The sequence below is a fragment of the Epinephelus lanceolatus genome, chromosome 15 (genome assembly GCF_041903045.1).
Source record: "Epinephelus lanceolatus isolate andai-2023 chromosome 15, ASM4190304v1, whole genome shotgun sequence".
Classification (NCBI taxonomy): Eukaryota; Metazoa; Chordata; class Actinopteri; order Perciformes; family Serranidae; genus Epinephelus; species Epinephelus lanceolatus.
In genome coordinates this window covers 16,963,798-16,983,941 of record NC_135748.1, presented here as the reverse complement: position 1 = coordinate 16,983,941, position 20,144 = coordinate 16,963,798, and the positions used below count along the sequence as shown (strand labels likewise).

The 20,144-nt window shown below is 44.4% G+C and overlaps 1 protein-coding gene across 6 annotated transcripts in view; it reads right to left on the bottom strand.

The window, feature by feature from the left end:
• Nucleotides 1–20,144, bottom strand: part of LOC117267086 (rho guanine nucleotide exchange factor TIAM2) — a 136,789-nt gene that overhangs the window by 40,838 nt on the left and 75,807 nt on the right. For 2 of the 6 annotated variants that reach the window (XM_033642723.2, XM_033642721.2), the window contains exons 2-7: nt 12,313–12,409; nt 9,715–10,881; nt 9,596–9,622; nt 5,575–6,028; nt 4,743–4,915; nt 3,570–3,794 (exon numbers count right to left, since the gene is read on the bottom strand). In XM_033642723.2, the coding sequence (XP_033498614.1) occupies nt 3,570–3,794; nt 4,743–4,915; nt 5,575–6,028; nt 9,596–9,622; nt 9,715–10,875 (2,040 nt within the window). In that variant the 5' untranslated portion in view covers nt 10,876–10,881; nt 12,313–12,409. Of the gene's footprint in view, nt 1–3,569; nt 3,795–4,742; nt 4,916–5,574; nt 6,029–9,106; nt 9,229–9,595; nt 9,623–9,714; nt 10,882–12,312; nt 12,410–17,045; nt 17,185–20,144 lie in introns of those variants that run through there. The other 4 variants (XM_033642722.2, XM_078174995.1, XM_033642727.2 and 1 more) reach the window with 4 other exon arrangements.

Genomic DNA, 20,144 nt, shown 5'->3' with positions numbered 1-20,144 from the left:
ACAACTGCTAGGAATCCACATGCTTTGAGTAAAAAATGACCTTGCATTTTGGCATGTCAGTTATTTAAATAATTGGGAAAATGATCAAACACCAGAGTAAGGCATTAGTCCTTCACACAGCCAGAACAGCAAAGGACCCACATGTCAAACTTTATCTTGATATATCTCTAGAAAATCAGTGTTGTTTATATTTTATCAACTACAAAGTCACAAAAGTTTTTGAAAGTTCTGTCTCTGGTGAAATGTTTGCTCATGCGTCCCTAAGCCTACGCTTTTGAAAGAATGGATGATGCATTTTTCTTCTTACAATTGAAAATGAATTCCTAAGCTATGAAAATGCACCCTTGTTCTACTCAGGAGGTTTGCAGCTACAGCCTTAGTTGGTCTAGGACCAGTAGCTTTTAGTGGCTAATGTTAGCTAGCTAATGCTAACTCAATGACTCCTCTGTGTTACACTGTGTTTTAGCACTTAGCTTTATCCCATAACTGTCAATTATGGTCATAGTTGTGGCAGGTCAGCAAAGTTGCACCATCTTGTTTTACTATGTATGCCTACTGTCATTACCAGCTAGTCACTACCTATTGTTATGGACTATAAAGAGATTACAGGCAACGACCCTTATCTAAAAATGATATGTAGCTACATAAAGTATGCCAAAACAGCTTTTTACAACTTTCAATTTTCAACCAGCTTTGTATCATAACAGTGTGGGTAGTATGTGTAAATGAACTGTGATAAACTTCCCTCCATCTAACCAGCGGCCAGATCTCCAGATTTCACTGGCTCTAGGGTTGTTGCTCAACTACAAATTTAACTTCCACATTTTTGTATGCTTCCCACCACGGACACAAAGATTATAAAAGCGGGTCGAGAGAGAGAGGGATGCCTCTTTGTCTCTCTGTTTTGTTTTTTTTTTCAAATGCAGACCAAACTCCAATGAAATGGTAAAACTAGGCAGTGCTGATCAAACATAAACCAAGATTATGTTACTGTATTGCCCATTTCTCACCTAAAATGTTTTCAGAAACATATTTTAGTGCACTGTTCAGCTGTTATACGAGAACTTGTGAACAGGAAGTGGGCACCATTCTGTTTCCTATATTTTACTATAATTTGATCATAAAGTAAAACTAGACAGGGCTCATCAAGTATGAACCAAGTTTTCAGAAACTATTTTATCTGAAAATTTACCTGTAATTCGAGATTGCTTGTTACAAGCCAGCATATTGTTCCCTGTGTCAAAATGGTTAAGTTTGCATTACGTCACTTGCCAGCGGGAGCGTTTATTGGTCCAGTGCAGTTCAGTGTATTCTGACAGCTGTAGGTTTTTGGGGTTTTTTTACCTCTTGACCAATATCAAATGTCACAGCCCTTTTTCTCTGTTTTCTCTGATAATGTAGCACCAATTTCAAATGTATTTGCGTCTTTCTACTGCAGACAGCTCTGCTCATCTTCCCAGCAGTGAGATGCTTCTTTTAAGGTGGATCTTCTTTTTGGGATAATGGAAGTCACATATTGTATTAGCATGGTTAGCGTGGAGCACAGAACATAATCAAACATGTGCTTCTTTTACTTTTTTACTCGTTTAGGTGTAAGTCTAAGCTTTGCTCAACCTAAACCTGAACCTTTACTGAACCTGAACTCAAAAACCTTGAACATAAATCCTCTGATAGAAGGTAAGTAAGCAAAGCACAGTTTTTTTATCTTGCTATTCTTGGGTCATTATAACACGGTGTTCTGGAGAAACTGTGAATTAACTCCGCTGAGTGGTTTGAAGATGACTTCAGATGGGGAGCAAGGTATTACTGAGTAAATCAGATAAGCTCCTTCCTCAAAAGCAAAGTCAAATTTAGGAGAGTTGCTGCTTTGGAAAAACTCCCGTCTATGTATAACTACCACACAATATCCTAGCACGCTTCTGATTTACACGCCATCTGGATCTGTTTGTCAACAGTCTAAGGATCCACGTCTTCATTCAGGAATGTTCTAAAATAGTCCTGTGCATAAAATTCGATTTAATGATTCATGCCGGGATGAATCCCTGATGAACTGAATTCTTTTTTTTACAAAGGCCGACACGCAGTCTATTACTTCGTGCAACTAGCAGGCTTGAATGAGTGGAGTGAGACAATCAGCCAACATCAGTGAAAAGCAAGGCATGTTTGGGCCCATCTGGCCTGCGTGCACAACTTATTTACATTCATTTTAGAGCCATTAAGCTCGGCAGACATAAGCCTTTCTTTTAACAGATTCTCATCTTTTCTTATTCCCCCTCTTTAACATCTGCCCCTGGCTCTCAGTAAAAGCCCTAATGCATAATAAGTCTGTCAATGCAACTTGATCGCAGTGTGTGTACGTGAGCATGAGTGTGTGAAAGGGGGTAAAGGCAGTCTTCAAAAGAGGTCTACTGGCACTGATTTAAGCAGACACGAGTGGGGGTGGGGTACATCAAAGTGGTGCCCTGTTGGTGCCAGACAACCCCACTGAAACCTTAAATCTATCATCGGCCTCGGGGCGCCTGTATCAGAGTTCTGTCCCATACTCCTCTGACCCTATCATTGACTCCAACCCCGTCTGTGTCTTTGTCTACTCTGAGGTGGCACACTGGCTAATTGGAAACAGATACAAGCACATAGTCAGTCAGTTTCGTAGGCAGGCAGTGACATCTCCATCAGTGATTACTGCGATGAGCTATCCAGCTTCTATCTTGCTTGTTCTTCATAATAACATGCTCATATTTCCACTCTTGGCACTTTAACGACAGACCAAGTAACAGCCCTTCCAATAAGTGTCCATTTCGCTTTTCTAGAGTATAACCAGTCAATGTGAATGGACATGAGCAAACGTGAACTCATGGGACTCACAGAGGCAGAAACATAAGTAAGAGGCACTTCAAGTCAATGACCACCTGAGGCGCAGGTAAAAAAAAAAAAAAAAGCAGCTGGATTTCCCCACATTCAATGACAAACACCAATTTCTAATAAAAGTATTTGGGTTCTTCCTAAGCTATAGATTATGAGCTTTTTATACCCGTCAGTAATCTGCTGTATGTAGGCTACAGCACAGCGCTGGGTGCTTTGGATTCTCCCCCAGGCTGTGAGGAGGAGGACGAGGATAATGCATGTTGAGAGCCCATTACCAGGAAACATCTGGAATCTCAATCTGATGCTCGGGGAGCGAGCTGCTCCCCTGGGCCCCTTGCGATGCGTTTGGGGACTGATGCATTTAGGCCACTTCACCCACCCACAGACAAAAATAAAAGCACAGCCTTGTCACCACAGTCACAAAATCAGTAAAATTAAGTAGGACACATCATGTGGTTGCTACACGTATCGCATGGAATAATGACACAGTATGAAGATAAAAATGTAGCATGAAAAGAGCACGCGTCACGCCACCTGATCTGTCTATGCAGTAAAGAACCCCGGCAGATTTTCTGTGAAATTTGTCCCAAGGGCATGAAATGTATAAGGCGGTGTTAAACGTGATAGAGGCCTCCCATATTTTCAGTGACGCTGGTATGAATTCAACAAACGTCCCACTATCAGTACCGTTATCACTGGCTCACCTGGTTCTCAATAGCCTTGCGGTTCTTGGGGTCACTGACCACCGTCAGCTGCAGCTCTGCCATCTTCTTCATCTTCCCGTCCATGTCAATCTTCTGCAGCAGGCCGCGAACCTGGCTCCGCAGCAGGCGCACAGTGTCCTCCTTCCCCTGGCGCTTGGCCAGCAGCGAGGCACTGGCAGAATGGATGGCTGTCACCCAGTTCTCCAGATCGGTCTGGTTGCTGGCCTGGAAGGGCAAAGAGGGACAGGGAGTTCGATTTGATGAAGTAGAGAGACCAATATTCCCGCTACAAGCTGGATCCACAGAGGCAAAGCCTGATGAATTGGCCAGTGATGCAAAATGCACTGCTATTGTGTTATTCTACCATATATCACAATAAGATCATCGGGTGGCAAGTGGGGCTTTGCTGAATCAATAAAAAGAAAACGTGATTAACGGTGCCTGTATGAGAAAGCACAGGTTACGAACTGTTGCTTAAATCAAATACACATTTTCCCTGTTAATAAGCCATTTCATGATTATCCTTCTGTCTTTATAAGGCGATTCACACGGAGGCGGCACGTCGGTTGACAAATCAGTTTAACCCTCTTTAGATTGAGAATGACTCATGCTCAACAGTCCATGTGAGGAGAAACAAAAGGATGAATCCAGGCTGTCTTCATGCTACAGAGCTGATTTTCTCTCTGCTTGCCTCTGGGGCCGCTCCATGCACTGAGCTATTTTATTAGATGTAGGTCTGGACACCACGACATGCCGCAGTCTAGGAAGCATGTAATGGAGGAGGCTACATGGAAAGAGCATAGGCTAGGCATGAATATGGTAGTGATATGTAGGTCAGTAAGCACAACGGGCAAATGGGATGTGCTCTCAGACCCTTCAGTTTGGGCACTTTGCTCGCAGGTCCCTCACATGCCAAAAATTGGTCATTTCGTATGCTGCACTCCAGGGAGGGGAGCTAAAAGGTGCATGTCTGGTATAATTCAACTACAACCATGTACTGCTGCTGTGCACTGCAAGAACATGCTGCACTTCTACACTTCTTGTCTGTTTAGTGCATTTACTTTCATCTGAATAAGCCGACAACGTTGGTTAGACTTATCCCCAATGATAAGACTCTCCCAATGATCAGCAACATATTTCAGAAAAACCTGTGTGTCAAGCAATGTGCTTCACCTGGAAGAGGTAGACGTCTCCATAGGAGTTGCTGAGGCAAAAGACATTCTCCTTTTTGGGGTGCTCGGGGACGGCCTGGACGATGCTGTCCTCGGCCAGGAGGGCGTAGCGAGGTGAGAGCTCCTGCTCCGGAGAGCCTTTACCGTAAGTCTCATAGAACAGCAATGTGCATCCTGGAAAAGACAGAGTGAAAACACACAATAGACACAAATGTTGTTGAGTAAGTGGTGCAGAAAACAAGCAAGTGTACATCATCAAGGCAGGTTTCTCTTGACTGCGAGTGTTTGGGTTTTTTTTTACAGCTGTCTCATAATGTTTTACAGACAAAATGTCCTTGTGAAAACTTCTAACAAATGAAGTTCTGCAAGACTGGAGCACACAGAAGAAGTTTTACGTACTCCCAAAAGGCCACAAATAAAAAGAGCGTCCTTGCTTTTACCTTTTATTTTTTCTTACGTCTAAGAGGTGCTTTTTAGTAAATACTTGAAAGCAGTGTCGTAAAAGCAGCATGTACACATACACACATTTGGTGGCCTGAATTTTATCATTTGGCCAGAAGCACCAGTATAATTCCCTGTAAGCTTTTAGGTTAAGAGGGAAGTATAATCGCTCAATGTCAAGAGTGATGTCACGGTCAAGGACGCGACTGCTAATAAAAGAAAGAACAAAGAGCAACCATCTGCCCCTCAAAAATGAATTATGGAACTAAAATTTGGATAATCTACTTACCTGTGAATTATTTTAAAACCTTAAGTCAGCACATTCTTTGACTCGATTTCAAGGTGCATAATTTTTCCCTTCCTCCCCTCCAGCCTTCAAGATTCAAGCTCACCTTTCAGGGTCACCCAGTACTGCTTCCACTTGCGGCGGGTCACCAACTCCAGCTTCCTGTCCTTGTGCAGGGTGACGAGGGGTTTGAAGGAAAGCCAGCCGGCCCGTCTGACCACCCCTTGCTCCTTTTCGAACAGCAAATCCAGCTGCTCCAGAGAGCCCTCGGCCGACTCGCTGCTGCTCTCCCCCTCTTCGGTGCCTGTTGATGGGTCTCTTCTCTCGCCACCTCCACCTCCTCCCTGTCCAGTGCCGGTCTCTAGTTCCCTCATGAAGTTCTCATAGATATTCTGGCGGAGGGCGTCGCTGGTCGTTTGATGAATGGCTCCTGATGACTGGGCCCTGGAGGCTCCTGGGAACCAGAGGAGACTAGAGACCTGGGAGGGGGAGCTGGTGTCTGCAGTCAGGCCATCAACCCCACTATCGAAGGCATCGCTCAGGTCTTTGTACCTGGTCTCCTGATAAGGAACAAAGTTAAGAAAAGGTGAGAGGTGCATGAGATGATGCAGGATGATGGACAGATCATGTGGGGGAAGGACAAGATTGTCATGACAACTATACAAAGCACATCGGAGTCGTTGGACTGGTTTTAAGACTTCCAAAATCAGTGAACAGAATTACTGTTCTAACCTACATTTAAGCAAAAACACACAATGTCACACACCTCTGTATCTACAGCAGAGCTTACACTGGGACAACAATCAAACTGTGCTCCTTTCAATTAGCCACAAGGTGCTGCAAAGTGGAGGAGAAACTTTTGAAAACATCTAGTCAAAGCACTCGAACCTACTTCAAAGTCTGCGTTACAGTCACTAAACCTTTCGCTGGGGCTGAGAAACTGGGACAAATTTCCCGTGCTGGCACCTGGGTAGTTGGAACCCTCCAGGCTCAGACAATTTCACGTCATTTGAGGTCTGCTGTGGCTTCCCAATTCCCCAAATGAACACTTGACGGAATTGCACTCTTTCATGCCTAATGACAGCCTACCTACACTTGACTAGATTGCAGCATTGATTCTGCCCCTGGCAACAGAGTAGAGTGCTCTCAACATGCAGACAGAGAATATGTGCCGTCATGCCGGAGCTCATCCTTCGTCTTTTTGTTTGTTCCTGTGTCTCGCTTGTCTTCGTCCACGTCTTCTCAATCCCGACTAATGCTTTTCCTCTTGTTGATGCATAGGAAACAATTAAAATTTGCCAAAATCATCAGCAAAGACGAGAACAGTGCATAAAAGCATATACAATTTTTACTTTTATCAAAAATAATAGCAAGGTAATGCTTTCTTGATTCCGGCAGCTATGAACCCTGTGAACCCCCAGTGTTCATTTAAGGACAGCCTTTGCGTCCACCTGCCACAATGACACACAGTATTTGTGTAGCACAGCCACAGGAAAATGTGCACTGAGCACAGGGCGAGTCTTTTTCTGCTTTTTTTCCTTTAACTGACACAGCCCCGAATGTGTCCACCCATTGCTTCCAGCTGCTTTTCATTACAAGCTGGTTCTTGGCCTTTGGCACCAGGGTTGTGGTCTGACCTTTAAACCCACAACAGAGCTCTGGAATCCAGGTGGAGAGGAACCAGAGCTGGAGGTGCTCCTGATTTTGGTTGACCCTGCTGAAAGGAGGCACTGTGAACTGCTCTTAGAGATATATGTGCAATGGAGGTTTGGCAAACAACAAAATGGCCCCAGGAGAACAGAGGAAAGTCGGTCCAGAGACCAGCTTGAAGCTCCTCAGTGACTTTAACAGGAACTTGCAGTCCGTGTCAGTCACTAATGATGCATTCAAATGGAATCAGGCAGATGGTGGACGGCAGACGAACACGGCATAGGGAAAACCAACAAACAGTGCGACGGAATGGCAGGACAATATATCGCAAATGTGATGCCGTATTGTTTAGAAAGAATGGAATAAGACATATTAAAATAATTTCATGTTTAATATTTTGTGTGATTTTTCTAGTAATGTCCACTAATTGTCCAAATCACCTAGTTTTCTCTTTGTGTGAAGGGGCTACACAACATTTGGTTGTAAATTCTGTTGTGGAGGATGGCAAAAAGTAAAAATATTTTCACTCTGAATGTTAAATCAGTCTTCTGTTACCATAGATATTCTCTGCTGGCCTCACCTAATTTTACCGTCCTGCTCTTGTCCACCAAATTATATCCAGCTTGCCGTCTACAGTCTCCCTGATTCCATGTGAACGTAGCATAATAAAGAGAGCCCCAGGCGGTAATCACTTATTCTTTTTTTTTAATTATTTATTCAGCTGAACTATCCCCAATTAAACTATGTCTGGCTTCAATGGAAATTTAGTCTTCTTATCATTTATCTCTAAAACAGAGCCCAACTTGTTACAGTTTGTCACCAATACATGGTGCTGGCAATGGATTTCATTTTCTCCAAGTAATCACACCTCATTTAAAAGTTTCTCAAGGATTACTGCAGGCAGAAAACAGCCTTCTATCTGTTATATTTCTGGATAACAAAGAAATAAATCTGGGTGTGCTAGTCTGCCCTCTAAAACACTCAAGCGCCAACACATGGTCATAGATTAGCATGGCGTTATGGCGAGCAGGAGATTTAGAGGCAGACATTACTGGTGCAAAGTGAAAGCTGTGTAACACTAAAAATGAATACTGTCAGTCTACTGTGTATTAGTCACTACAGGAGGGAGTGACAGCGTCAAGGCAAAGTATCTCATATATTTCACTTAGCATTATCTGCTGTTTAAGTGCAAGGAGAGGCTCACACATAGAAAAACGCAACAACTGTTCTGTTTTGTCCTTTGGTTTGCTGTCAGCCCCAACTGACTGAACACCAATCCCTATTAGCAGATTTACTCTCTGAGGACAGCGGAGCGGAGCCCCGAACGTCTGCACCACAAAACAGCCAGAACAACCATAAGTCATTCATTAACATTAGGGAAGGGGTGGGGTTCAATCTTCAGCTAGGATTTAGTTTCACTCTAACAGAGCCTCTCAAAGGCTTACAGCTATTCTCTTGGCAGCGCCCAAACAGCGTTCTTAAAACTTTTACAAGGCAAAGCTAAACGAATTAATGCAGAAACAATCGCTTTCAAGCCTCAAAGACAAGAAAGGGACACGAGTAAAGGCCCAGATCCAACAAATGTTTAATGTCAAATTAAAGCTATTAAGCATATAGTGTTTGTAAGGACGAAATCCCATGGTTCTTGCAGACAAGCTGTGGTTATTTCCAGCCTCAACTCTGACCTGTGCCTGTATGGTACAAGTATCACTTACACTACTGAGAAAAATATATATCAGCTGTCTCATATGTTGCGTCTCATATGATAGTATGGGAGCATGCTGCAACGTTCCCAAATGTCTTAACCATCAGTTAGCTTGAAACGTTCAAAAACTTGTTAAATGAAACACTGAAAAATCAACTACATCAACTACCTCACAGCCTTCGTATACGTCTTACGGCAAACAACACAGCTTAAAACATACGACAAGTACTGTACATCCAAATCACAAACAATCAGTACGCAGTAACAGTTCAGATGTACCCACCCAGATACAGTCATCATGAAACCTGCACATCAACCCTGAACATCTCTTCCTCTGAGGATCGTCCATGTCTTACAGTGTGTAAGAGGAAGTGCCTCTCATCCTTGCTCCATCCTCACAAAAACAAACAAGACCCAGCGCTGGCTGCCTTACAAATTTCATTTTGTGCCGCCCCACTGTGCCCCGTCTCCGGACAGCTGGTGTTGCAGTGCTAAGGACCAGAGGACGGTGGTTGGTTCCTGGCCGTGCCAAGAACACCGCTGTGGCTCGCAATCAAATAAACCTTGCCAGACAGGAAACTGTCTGTGCATGGCTGTTACTGATGCCCTCTCCTGCCTAATAAGCTGTAGCTCTAGGGCTAGAAGTAAGGCGGCAAAAGAAGACTGCAATAAGAGCGTGAGAAATGTATCTACTGTGTGCTTAAACTATGAGGGCTGGAAGTTATGGGACGACTACAAACACCACATCTATGCAACCTATTGTTTTACATACCGTGTAGGTAAGATCCCTGTATGATCCCTGCAAGTAAAACAGGAGTGTGAATCACTACAAAATGCTGAGCGTAAGACTAAATCAGTGTGATCCCCTGAGCCCACCCTGGCCACACTTACCTGAGACCTTCTCTTCTTGCGGCTGAGGCTTCCTGTCCAGTCACTTAATCGCCTGATGCGATTTTTGATGGAGTCTTTCTTATGGAAGATGAAATCAGGCCCAGTCTGTTCCTGGTCAGGATACTGGTCCAGATCCTCACTCAGAGTGTGGGCTTTGGGCCTGCGACAGGGCAGCGTGTATGATGAGTACTGGCACGCCTCAGTAGATTCTTCCTCCAATGGAACATCCAGGACTGATGCAAAAGAGGCTCTGTGGGGCCTCTGGCCTGGTGGAGGGTCCTGTAACTGGGACAGGTCCCTGGCTGTGGGAAACGTGGCAGCCATTGTGGGGTCCTTGTAGAGGTCTGTGATGGACACAGGGGGAGACTGTTCAGTGAAGGTGTCAAGCTGGTGGATGGGGGAGTGGACCAGTGTCCTGCTGGCAGAGCAGGGTTGGTCCTGCTCACATAGCTCGGTGCTGGGCCCCCAGGGAGAGTCATACCACGAGCCATCGGAGCTAAGAGAGCTTCCTTTGCTAGTCCTGGCTGTGGAGGAGGTAGAGGCTGGTGGGGGACCGCTGCGGTGGCCGTCCTGCCTGCTACCACTTGAGCCAGGCAGACTGGGAGTTGAGGCAGACTCTAGGTTGGGGGAGAACTTGAGGAGCTGTACGGGGCCAGAAGCCCCATCCAGGAGGAGGGGATTTCCCGAGGTGTTGGTAAACTCCACTCTGAGACTGCCATCTTTCTTGATCACCACCCGTGGGCTGCTCTGCTCCTCTAAAGCCTCGTGCTCATCACTGTGTCCATTCAGGGTGCACCCATTAACATCAGCCCCATATGGATTATCTCCGTACTCGTCTGACATATGCCGCCTTCTAATACCACATCCAGGCGATCGATGCCAGCGATGCTCACCTGGGCTGCCGCGTGTCCCCTTTGAGACGTAGTCACAGTGCCTAGGGGAGTAAGGCAGCCGGCTTTTAGGAGGGGACAGACAGCCACGACCAACACACCTAGACTTGTACCCTGAACCCACTGGGGCACTTTTCCACCATGTATGGGGCGACAGAGCATCATCTTTGGCTGAACGGAGCTTCAGTGAATATGGCTTTGGTTTCCCAGGGAAGACAAAGCTGGTGCCTTTGGGGCCCTGGATGCTATACTGGCTCTCTGAATTCCCCATCGCTGCCTGGAAAAACAATGGAGACAAAACCATAATGTCACCAGCATTATGTTACTGGAAAATCCATGGCACTCACACATAAGGCAGTATAATATATATGGCATGGCATGACATAATGCCAGCTCATCTGAGACATAAAATTAACTTATTACTCATAAACAATAATGACTACACTCCCATAAAACCATACACACACATAATCATTTAATCCGCAGTGGCTGTTTCCAGAGTAAAACAGCAGCAAGTCTAATACCTTCCTGATGTCTTTCAAAGAGAATAGCTATATGTAATTCTTTCACATCTGGTCATCAACCTGTATGGTCTACCCCCCTCTCATTTAACTACATTCCTCCATTCTTTCTATAGAAAAATCACATCAGATGAACAGGCTTTAAGCTGTCAGGGTTGTTATGTGTGACAGAGTTCAGGACAATGTGAAATCACTTCCAGACCGTCCACAACACTCTTACATTAGTGACGGAGAGCCGTGACCAGGAAGACATTTCATTAAAGGGTTGATGCTGCTGCAGATAAAGTGCTGGGACACTGTTGCCCGTGAGAGACAGCGCTGTATCTGCTGCTGTCTGTGATGTGATTACATAATAGGGACGACTAAATACCTTCAACAGTCTTCAAGTCTTGGAATAAGCGCAAGTGGATTAGGAACTACGACAAACCTTTCTATTACATAAACACCTTTCTTTTAAAGCCTTTTTTAGCTGTAAAAAAAGTTTAAATGATGAACAATTTTAAAGAACATATTTGAATCTTATGGTAAAAAGAGAATTGACAGATTTTAATGTGTATAAGAGGGACACATTTTAGGTTCAAGATTGATCCGATACCAGAATTGGAAATGCCTCTGTTACTGGCCAGAAGGCTGGATCAGGTATCAATGAGTACACTTGTCCATGCACCGATTCAATACTACGTAATTCATTAATAAACTCTGACCTATTTTCACACCTGGATAAAACATAATGTAGGACATCGCTCTACCTGGCTTAATCTTGGCAAGGTGCTGGAAACATGAGTCCAAAGATTTCCATAAACTTACATCTATGCGTTGTTTGACTCCATACACCCAAATAAAATAGCAGTTTTCCATCTTCTTTGCCGCTTTAAAACAGTAGCATACATAGCAAGTTGTGCTGTGCAGCTACTGACAACTATTGTGATAGAGCAGTGAGAAATAATTGATTTCCAGTAAATATTTTGGCATTAGCTGTTGATAAAAATGTCAGCAATGTTAGTCGTATTTTACACTGGAAAGTCCCACCAGTAAAAAGGCAACATGTACAATATGCAAGGCTTGAGTTTCAGAGTTAGTAAGCAGTATATTAAAGTGGTATTGGGAATGCAAAAATACTATTGGGACATCTCTAGTGATCAAGCATATTAATACTGAGAAACCAAATATGAAGGCCACACACTCACCTGTCTGAAGTTCTCTTCTCAGATTGGAGCTCCTATGTGCAAGCTTCCCTCCGCCTCATTCCTCAAAATAAACTCATTCCTTCGTCCTCTGGCTCATCTGAAACACACAAAGAGAAGCTGACTTAGTGCTCAGTCTCTTTCTGCAGGACTGTAATTCACCACATGTAATAAGCTCCGTGTTTGATAACAGGTGTGCTAGTTAAAGAGTAGACCTAATCCGCAGCATTTGGGAGAGGACAGTGTTTGGCAGGCAGCCGCACTTGTTTCTCACTGAGATAAGCAAAGCCGGTGCACAACTCAAACAATATCTGAGATCTTACTTGTGGCAGTCTGAGAGTTTCTGTATCTGGAAAAAAAAGCATTGATTTTATCTGCAGGTTTGGAAAACAGGTTTCAGCCAATATCCTGGAGACAAAAACATTTCCTCTCAGAAACCATGCAGCCCTAAAGTATCAAAGAAGTCTCACGAACTTCACTGCAGCCAACTTCCCAGTAGTATCAACTAAGCTTTGTACTACACAAGACACACAGTACAGTAGTGCCACCCTGGCGCTACAGTATGACTAGTTGAAAAATTCACTCCACCCCCCAAATCTCTCCTCAATCAGGCATCCAAACCAAACATTAGTAGCATTTTTCCACCTCCCCGCAAGTAAGTGACGTCAACTTTGATCGGGGTTGGGAAAGTTTTTGAAAGCCGGCTACAGTTTACCCGTCTGTTTATTTTTAAACCTTGGAATCCTAGCTTGCTCCTTTTTTTTTCACTCGTCACCGCCAAATTTGTCCAGGGGCAGGATCCAAAACCAGAAACGGCTGAGGAGAGCTCTTTGTGTAGTTACCAGGCATCTTCTGAGTTGCAGTGTGACTCCTTCATGTGTGTGTGTGTGTGTAATATAACCCACTTACATGCATGTGGCGCACACTCCAGGAGGCTTTCAAATAGTGCTAACTCCACTAAGCCTCGCAGCACACGTACAGAATGCGTAAGGTTACAGTGTAAACACCCTCCTGTCAAAAGCCCTAACCTTCGGGATTAAGCGATCTGCAGCATTAAGAGTTTATCTGCTCCTGCTTGGATGCACCTTGACTGTGAGGCGAGATTAAATAGTGTTGGCTGACAAAATGGACTACAGTGAAGGAGTAAAGGAGTGTGTTTAATACATGAAGCTGAGGGGGAATTCCGGGGGGACTTGAATATTTTAAATGTAAAGCACATGAGGTACTAGATCCCGAAGTTCAAGGACGGGGCAAAGATCCAGACTTCAGTACAAAAAAATAAATAAATAAATAAATAAATAAAGAAACATGACATCGAGCCTCACAAGGAAATTATTCCCTCCTTCTTTAAACTGTTTAGAATGAGTGTGAAAAAGTAGCACTTGAAAGCTCAGTGGAAACTTGGCTGGAGACATGTGGGCCTGGTAATGAACTTGAACCATCACTCTGAGCTGATCAGAAGATTAACCAACCACTTGCTTCTTTCGTCATGAATTATAGGGTGAAGGCATTACTGGTACTGATGGAAAATGGTCTCAGCCCTATGACCATGAACCCACCTACCCCAGCAGCCTTCAGCCAATAGCACTAATATTTCCAGCTTGGTCATGCCCACTAAACTGGGCCCAGGGATCACTAGGACCCTAGGCAAATCCAAACCTATAGCACTTATGGATGCATGGTCAACTGCAATTTACTCGGCCATCTCTAAGAATTTGAGTCCTCTTCATTAAAAGGTATACTATTCAGAATATTCCTTATACAATGCATAGATTCATACAAAAGTAATCCCTTTCAATCATAACTTATGACCCTCTAGAAATGTGTTATGGTGTACTTATCGACAGAGACTCTGCCCTCTGCCTGTATTTCCTTAGTTTCTTCGTATTTTGCTATTTTGGGATAGGAATTTGCATTTCCTATGATGTCAAAGGCATGACCCACCCTACTCTCCCTGTGATTGGCTAGTACTTGTTGCCTTCAGTGTTTAGGTTGCTTAGGGTTTAGCCATGAGTAGTGGGATTGCTTAGGGTTAGGGTAGGATTGTCAGTGTGAGCCAATCAGACCCAGAGTAAGGCGAGTCATGCCTTCACTATCCTAGGAAACTCAAGTTCGCGTTCGTGGGACGTTCCTGGACATGTAGCCCCCGGGCAATAGCAGCACGCAGGTGAGGTTGGGGTTTTATAAAAAGGTAGCGACCAGGAGCCAGACCATAAGCAGCACATAGTCAAGGGGAAGCTATGAAAAAAATGTGGACACAGTGCTAAAAAAGTGCAATACTGAATAAAGTGAGGTGAAACACCAAGCGGAGAAAAGCTTGTTCCAAACCGAGAGTAAATCTGGGGTTGGCTTCCTCTTTCACTTTCCCTGGGGAGAACTGAAGGAGAGGATGGGGATGAAGAGTGATGTAGAGCTGGCCTGTTTTCTGTTGGACACGCAGGTGCCAAGGGTTAGCTTAGTTAGCTTGCTAAGTATTGTCTTCCATAAAAACAAATGTAAGGTTCCTACAATAGTTTGTACAAGCAGCATAGGGAGGAGGGGCCAAGTCTGAATCAATAATTCCTGCATAGTGCACCTTTAACCCAGAAACCTGCAGGAAAACTGGCAAATTTCTTACTCAGTCCTCCATCTTGCATCTAGAAAGTGAAGTTAAACTAATTATAAGCTTCTCCACATGAATGGTGAGTAACGAAACAATTCTCCTTGGAGTAAAGACCAAGAAAGCAGCTGTCGACAACACTGGGAGTCAGCATAAAGCCGGTTGTCGAACTTGTCACAGTGACCGCTTTCTTTTAACGCTTTCCCTGCAAACTTTATTCAGACAGAGCAGGGTTGTGGGTATGAAAGGCTAAAAGGCGTGCCAACACACAAACCTAAAGACACACACGTTTGCCTTCTGCTGCGACTTGAACTGCGGCATTGTGCGACTGTTTTGGGAGAACAAGACAAGTCTTCCTTTTAGCTGCAAACCACTGCGCCCGGTCTGAACTCTCCCTCCCTCTTCCCCTTCAGTCCTCTGTTCTCATCAATAGGTTTCCTACAGGCCATCTGCTCGGGGGCCAAGGGGACCACTGCCACCCTAGCCCTCCTCGACACACCCCATGACCTGGCATTCTTCTCAGGCTGCCCCAGGATGACTCCCACGTAAGTTCCATGTTTAGTCTGGCACCATGTGTGTCTTGGGTCTGCAGCTCGGACTCCTTGCGAGGAATGGAACCACACCTCGACGCAGTATAAACACAGTAGGTACATGAAGGCAGTGTGTTGAGGAAATCTTTTTCCTACATTAACACCACCAGGCATTTGGTGAACAGAAGCTGCAACCTCCGTCAAAGTCTTAAGAACTACATTTGCAAGTCTGACCTTCATGTCCTTGAATCTAAACTTGAGAATCAAAGCTACTGACACAGCAGTGTGAAACACAGGGCAATTCTCAAACGCCTCACAGTGATATCATGATGCTGTGCAGTTTTTTAACCTAGTCTGCCATAGAAGCTCGGAGTTACATTAATCTTGCTGGACTTTTTAAATGTTTTTCCCAAAAGAGCTCACTCAGTAGGGCAATAATGCTGCAATAATGCTGCAAATACAGGCTAATCATGTGCTTCTGATGGAATAAATCATAAATAAACAATGCAAATAATAAAGAGGAAAATAATCTCATGCAAAATTAAGTACCAACAGGGTTTCATGCTTTTTGAATTATGATGCTGTGAACTAGGAACTATGAGGTCATTTGTTATTCAAAGTGACTGTTAACACAATCACACTGCCTTCCTCCTGTCAAATCACAGCCCATGGGACTTGTCTCTTATCACTTTCCTCTGGCGCCGTGACAACTGAGCTCTTAAAGGAGCAGTGCGCTTAAAGCTCCTTAAGACACTGCTTGAATTCAAACTCATGCAAAACAACCACACAAGTTCTTTCAGCACAAAAACAACAACAGGAAGTGAAGAAGAGAACACAGCGGAGCCGAAGACCAGGCTGTCTCCTGCTGAGTTTTTGTCATATGAACCAGATTTAAAGTATCCTGCGGGCTGTTTGCTTGTGAGGAGAAATGTCAATCTATGAATCACTCGCTGAAAGCCCGTATTACCGTGTGGTGGATTCAGCCAAAGCCACCAAACATCCATCAAAGTGCTTGTTAAGTGTCCTTCGGACTTTTCATTATACATTTAGAAGCTCTGCTCCTGGCTCCCAACCAAAAATGACATGGCAGGCTTCTGGAAGTTATACACGTATGCCACTGCCATTCCAGAGTGATGCCAAGAAAATGAAAGCATTCCCAAACACTTTCATACACTGGGATACCACAGAGAGTATCCAGCAACTTCAGTGTGAGTTACAAAGTTTCGATGAAAGTTTTTGAAACTCTGATTAGTGAACATGAGTCATGCATAAAACGCTGACAAGCCTAAAACACACAGAAGTGATAAAGTCTGAGATTGTGAAGGGTCACTTTGTTGTATCTTCATGTACGAGTCAACATGTGGCAGGCTTACACAGCAGCAGACCACACACTAGAGATAAAAACTTAAGTACAAACTGCTATCTCACAGATATGGACCAAAACTAAACAGCACTCACACATGCAAACACAGTGTGTATCCCACACCTGTGGATCTGGACAATAGGAAACAGAATGCAACCTCTTCACCTCAGCCTCCTCTTAATCCAGTAAATAGGAGAAACAAAGGGAAAGAAAGATAAAACACAGAGCCCATAACATCCCTTACCTCTGTGTCCTGGGCTTTCATCTATAAGCTCTTTGAAGAGCTTGCAAAGGAGAAATCTAGCTGGTGTCCTCTGATCTGGATTCTCCCTGTGAAGACTCGTTGTGTCTTAAAGCAACACACGCACCGCATCTGACTCACACGCCCAGACACACTGGAGGACACGTGGAAACTCCCTCCCGGCTTAGAGGCAGCAGCGAATCACAGCCCTCCCGGGGTAACCCTGGGTAACGGAGCGCCAAGAGGAAAAGCTAAGAGAGCTGGGGAAGGAAAAAGTGAAAAGTTCTCAACAGAAGAGCTCTCTCAGAGAGAGAAGGATGTTTTATAGCTCTCATCCGTTTAGAGTCTCTACTGCAAAAAGGCTCCACTACTCCACTGTGTTGTTTTTCCTATATCCTGCTTTTCCGTTGGCGAGGAGGAGGATGCAGGGCTTGTTACAGCCAAGGCGGTTTTCCATAGCTGTTTGAGGCGATTGGGCCAGACAAGCTGGCGTATAATGGCTGCAGTGCTGCCTGGGAGGCACTGAGGAGGGCGCAATGACTGGAGCTCTTGTCTGACCCTAAATACCACAATGACCCAAGGAGGAGGCCAGAGAGGCAGCCAGTTAGTGGGGCGGCAGAAAGAGAGTGTGTGTGTATACACGTGTATGCATGAGTGAGTGTGAGCCAGAGAATAAAAAAAGCCCACTGAGTGAAGACAGAGGTTTGGTGTGGAGAAGAGGAGAGGGAGTTAGCAACATGGCTAAGCTGTTCTAAAGTTTCTCGGGGCCAATCTTAGGGATGGCACATCAAAACCAAAATTATGCCGTAGAGGCACATAGGCAAGTTGAAAACTATGTCGATATGGAGAGCTAAGAATTTGCATGCTGTTACTCTTTTATCTCTTGTTTACCGGTTAATATCATCTATTGTGCATTAACTAATATTAGAATTCCACAACAATCCTGTTTTATTGAGTTTTGTATAGACACGTCAGGAGATTCATTGTTCTTGAAATAGGCTAGTTGTCCTTTTCCTTAAAAAAGACAAGTACATTGATTGCAAGGAACATTTACTGGGAACAACCCTTTCAAGTTTAAGGGAGACTCATGGTTACCTACAGAATCCATTTTTATTCAGGTATCTTGAGGTGAGAGTCACGAGGACTCCTTTTTGAAATGGCCATGCCAGCTGTTCCCTCACCAAAGTTTAGCTTAAATCTGGAGCACTATTTAACCCCCTTCCTGACAATAAATGCCCACATGGTTGGTACCAATGGATGCCTTAGGCTGTCTTATTCCAGAAGATACCACTATCTTTTGACTAGCTTCAAAAATGAATATGGCACAGCCTCTTAAAAACAGTAATGTTGGCCTCCAATGATTTGGGGTCGCGCCCCCCTGATCACCCCCTTGGGGGCACCACTGGCCAGTGGGGCCAAATGTGCATCTCATTTTGAGATGCTAATTAAAATGCAAGTAAATGAGTCAAAACCTTCTCTGAAATTAGAATTTCTGAAATGCACTCAAAGTGTTGTGACTAAGCCTCATCCCAGAGGAGACGCAATTGAGACCGCCGCCGGTCTAAAAAACATAAAAACATGCACACGCCTCCATTTGTCTTCAGTTCACATAGCTGTGGTCTCACAGTTGAACTGGACCCATTCAGAAAGCCACACCAGAACACAACACAGCATCAGAACTGGACCAAGAGAGCCAGACTGACTCTAAAGCTGCTCTGGCGGGCCAGCTGTTTATTCCAGTGTTATTGGTGTTCAGGGACATCTCTCCTACAAATGGAAAACATTACAGCCTATGTAACTAGAATGCCCAGTTGAATTCTCCTCTAAAAATTAATCTCGGCCTGAATAGCTATTCAAAGTCACGACCAGGCCACGCTGTATGAGCAGCTGTGGGATAGTCTTCCATCAGCCTGCTGCTTGACATAGAGACATCAGCTCAGGGACACAATATTAGCAGCGTTCACTGGGGCTAAACAACATTGTTAACAACACAATAGTCCTCGTGGCCTAGTCTGAGCTCCTCTCAAAGCCCTTTGTCCGGCTATAGATGGAGGCAGCTAAAAGGTTGGTCAACAACACGCACGGAGAGGCTGCGAGCCATGAAAAGAGTGAGGCACCAAGAAAGAAAGAGAAGGCGGGGAGGACCGCTGTGGTGCATATTCATACAGAGCAGGTGCCGGGTCTAAATCCTCACGGCCAAATGATCTGACCGCTAATTAAGATCAATTAAGGCTCCAACAATCTCTCCAGAGCCAAATTAAATCCCTCTCTGTCTAAGCTCAGGGCAACCGACTCATGCACACAAAATTTCTTCAACTGCTGCACTACAGCCAAAGTTGGTAGAGGAAGCTGAAGGTCACATAGCACTACATCATGATAATGAGATAATTACTGATGTCATATTCTGCCTGTGTGTACCTTCCTCAGGAGCACAGGAAATACAAAGAAAAGGCACAACTAACGGGCTTTAGTATGGAGGAAATCAGGGGCACCACAGTTGTATACGTGGCGACACAGGTTTCAAAGAGCTTATCAGCTGAGCTTTGCTTTGGGATAAAGATTTCAAACACCAGGAATCCCCACTGATACTGAGGTCTAAGATGACTCCTGATGGCCTTTTGGTCACTTGGTGGCAAAACCCGTGCCCTTCAAAGAAATCCACCTCCCACAATTTGTGACCACAGTTACTTCAGTTAAACCAACATTAGGTCATGAAGCAACTTCTATAAGAGCTGACAGTGAAAGGTAAAGGTGAGTCCAGCTGTGAGAGGTTAGAAGGCCCAAAGCGCTTACAGTAACAGCAGTAACATATCAGACAGATGATCCTATTAAAGTGTTAAACTGAAAAAAGTACAGAGACACATTTACTTTCCCTGTATTTAACTCTTTTTAAAATACATAAATAATGTCACATTTAATCTCCGTAAGATTATCTGCAATAATCCATCTCTGATGAAAAACTTACACCTGCCGAGTAATGCTCATGGGGCTGATGAATAGGCTGGAGAAAGAGAGGCGGGTGGAGAGTCGGTGAGAGAAATATGAGTTTTCAGTCTGCATGTTAATATTTCTTGTCTTCCTCCTAAACAGCATGATGGAGCC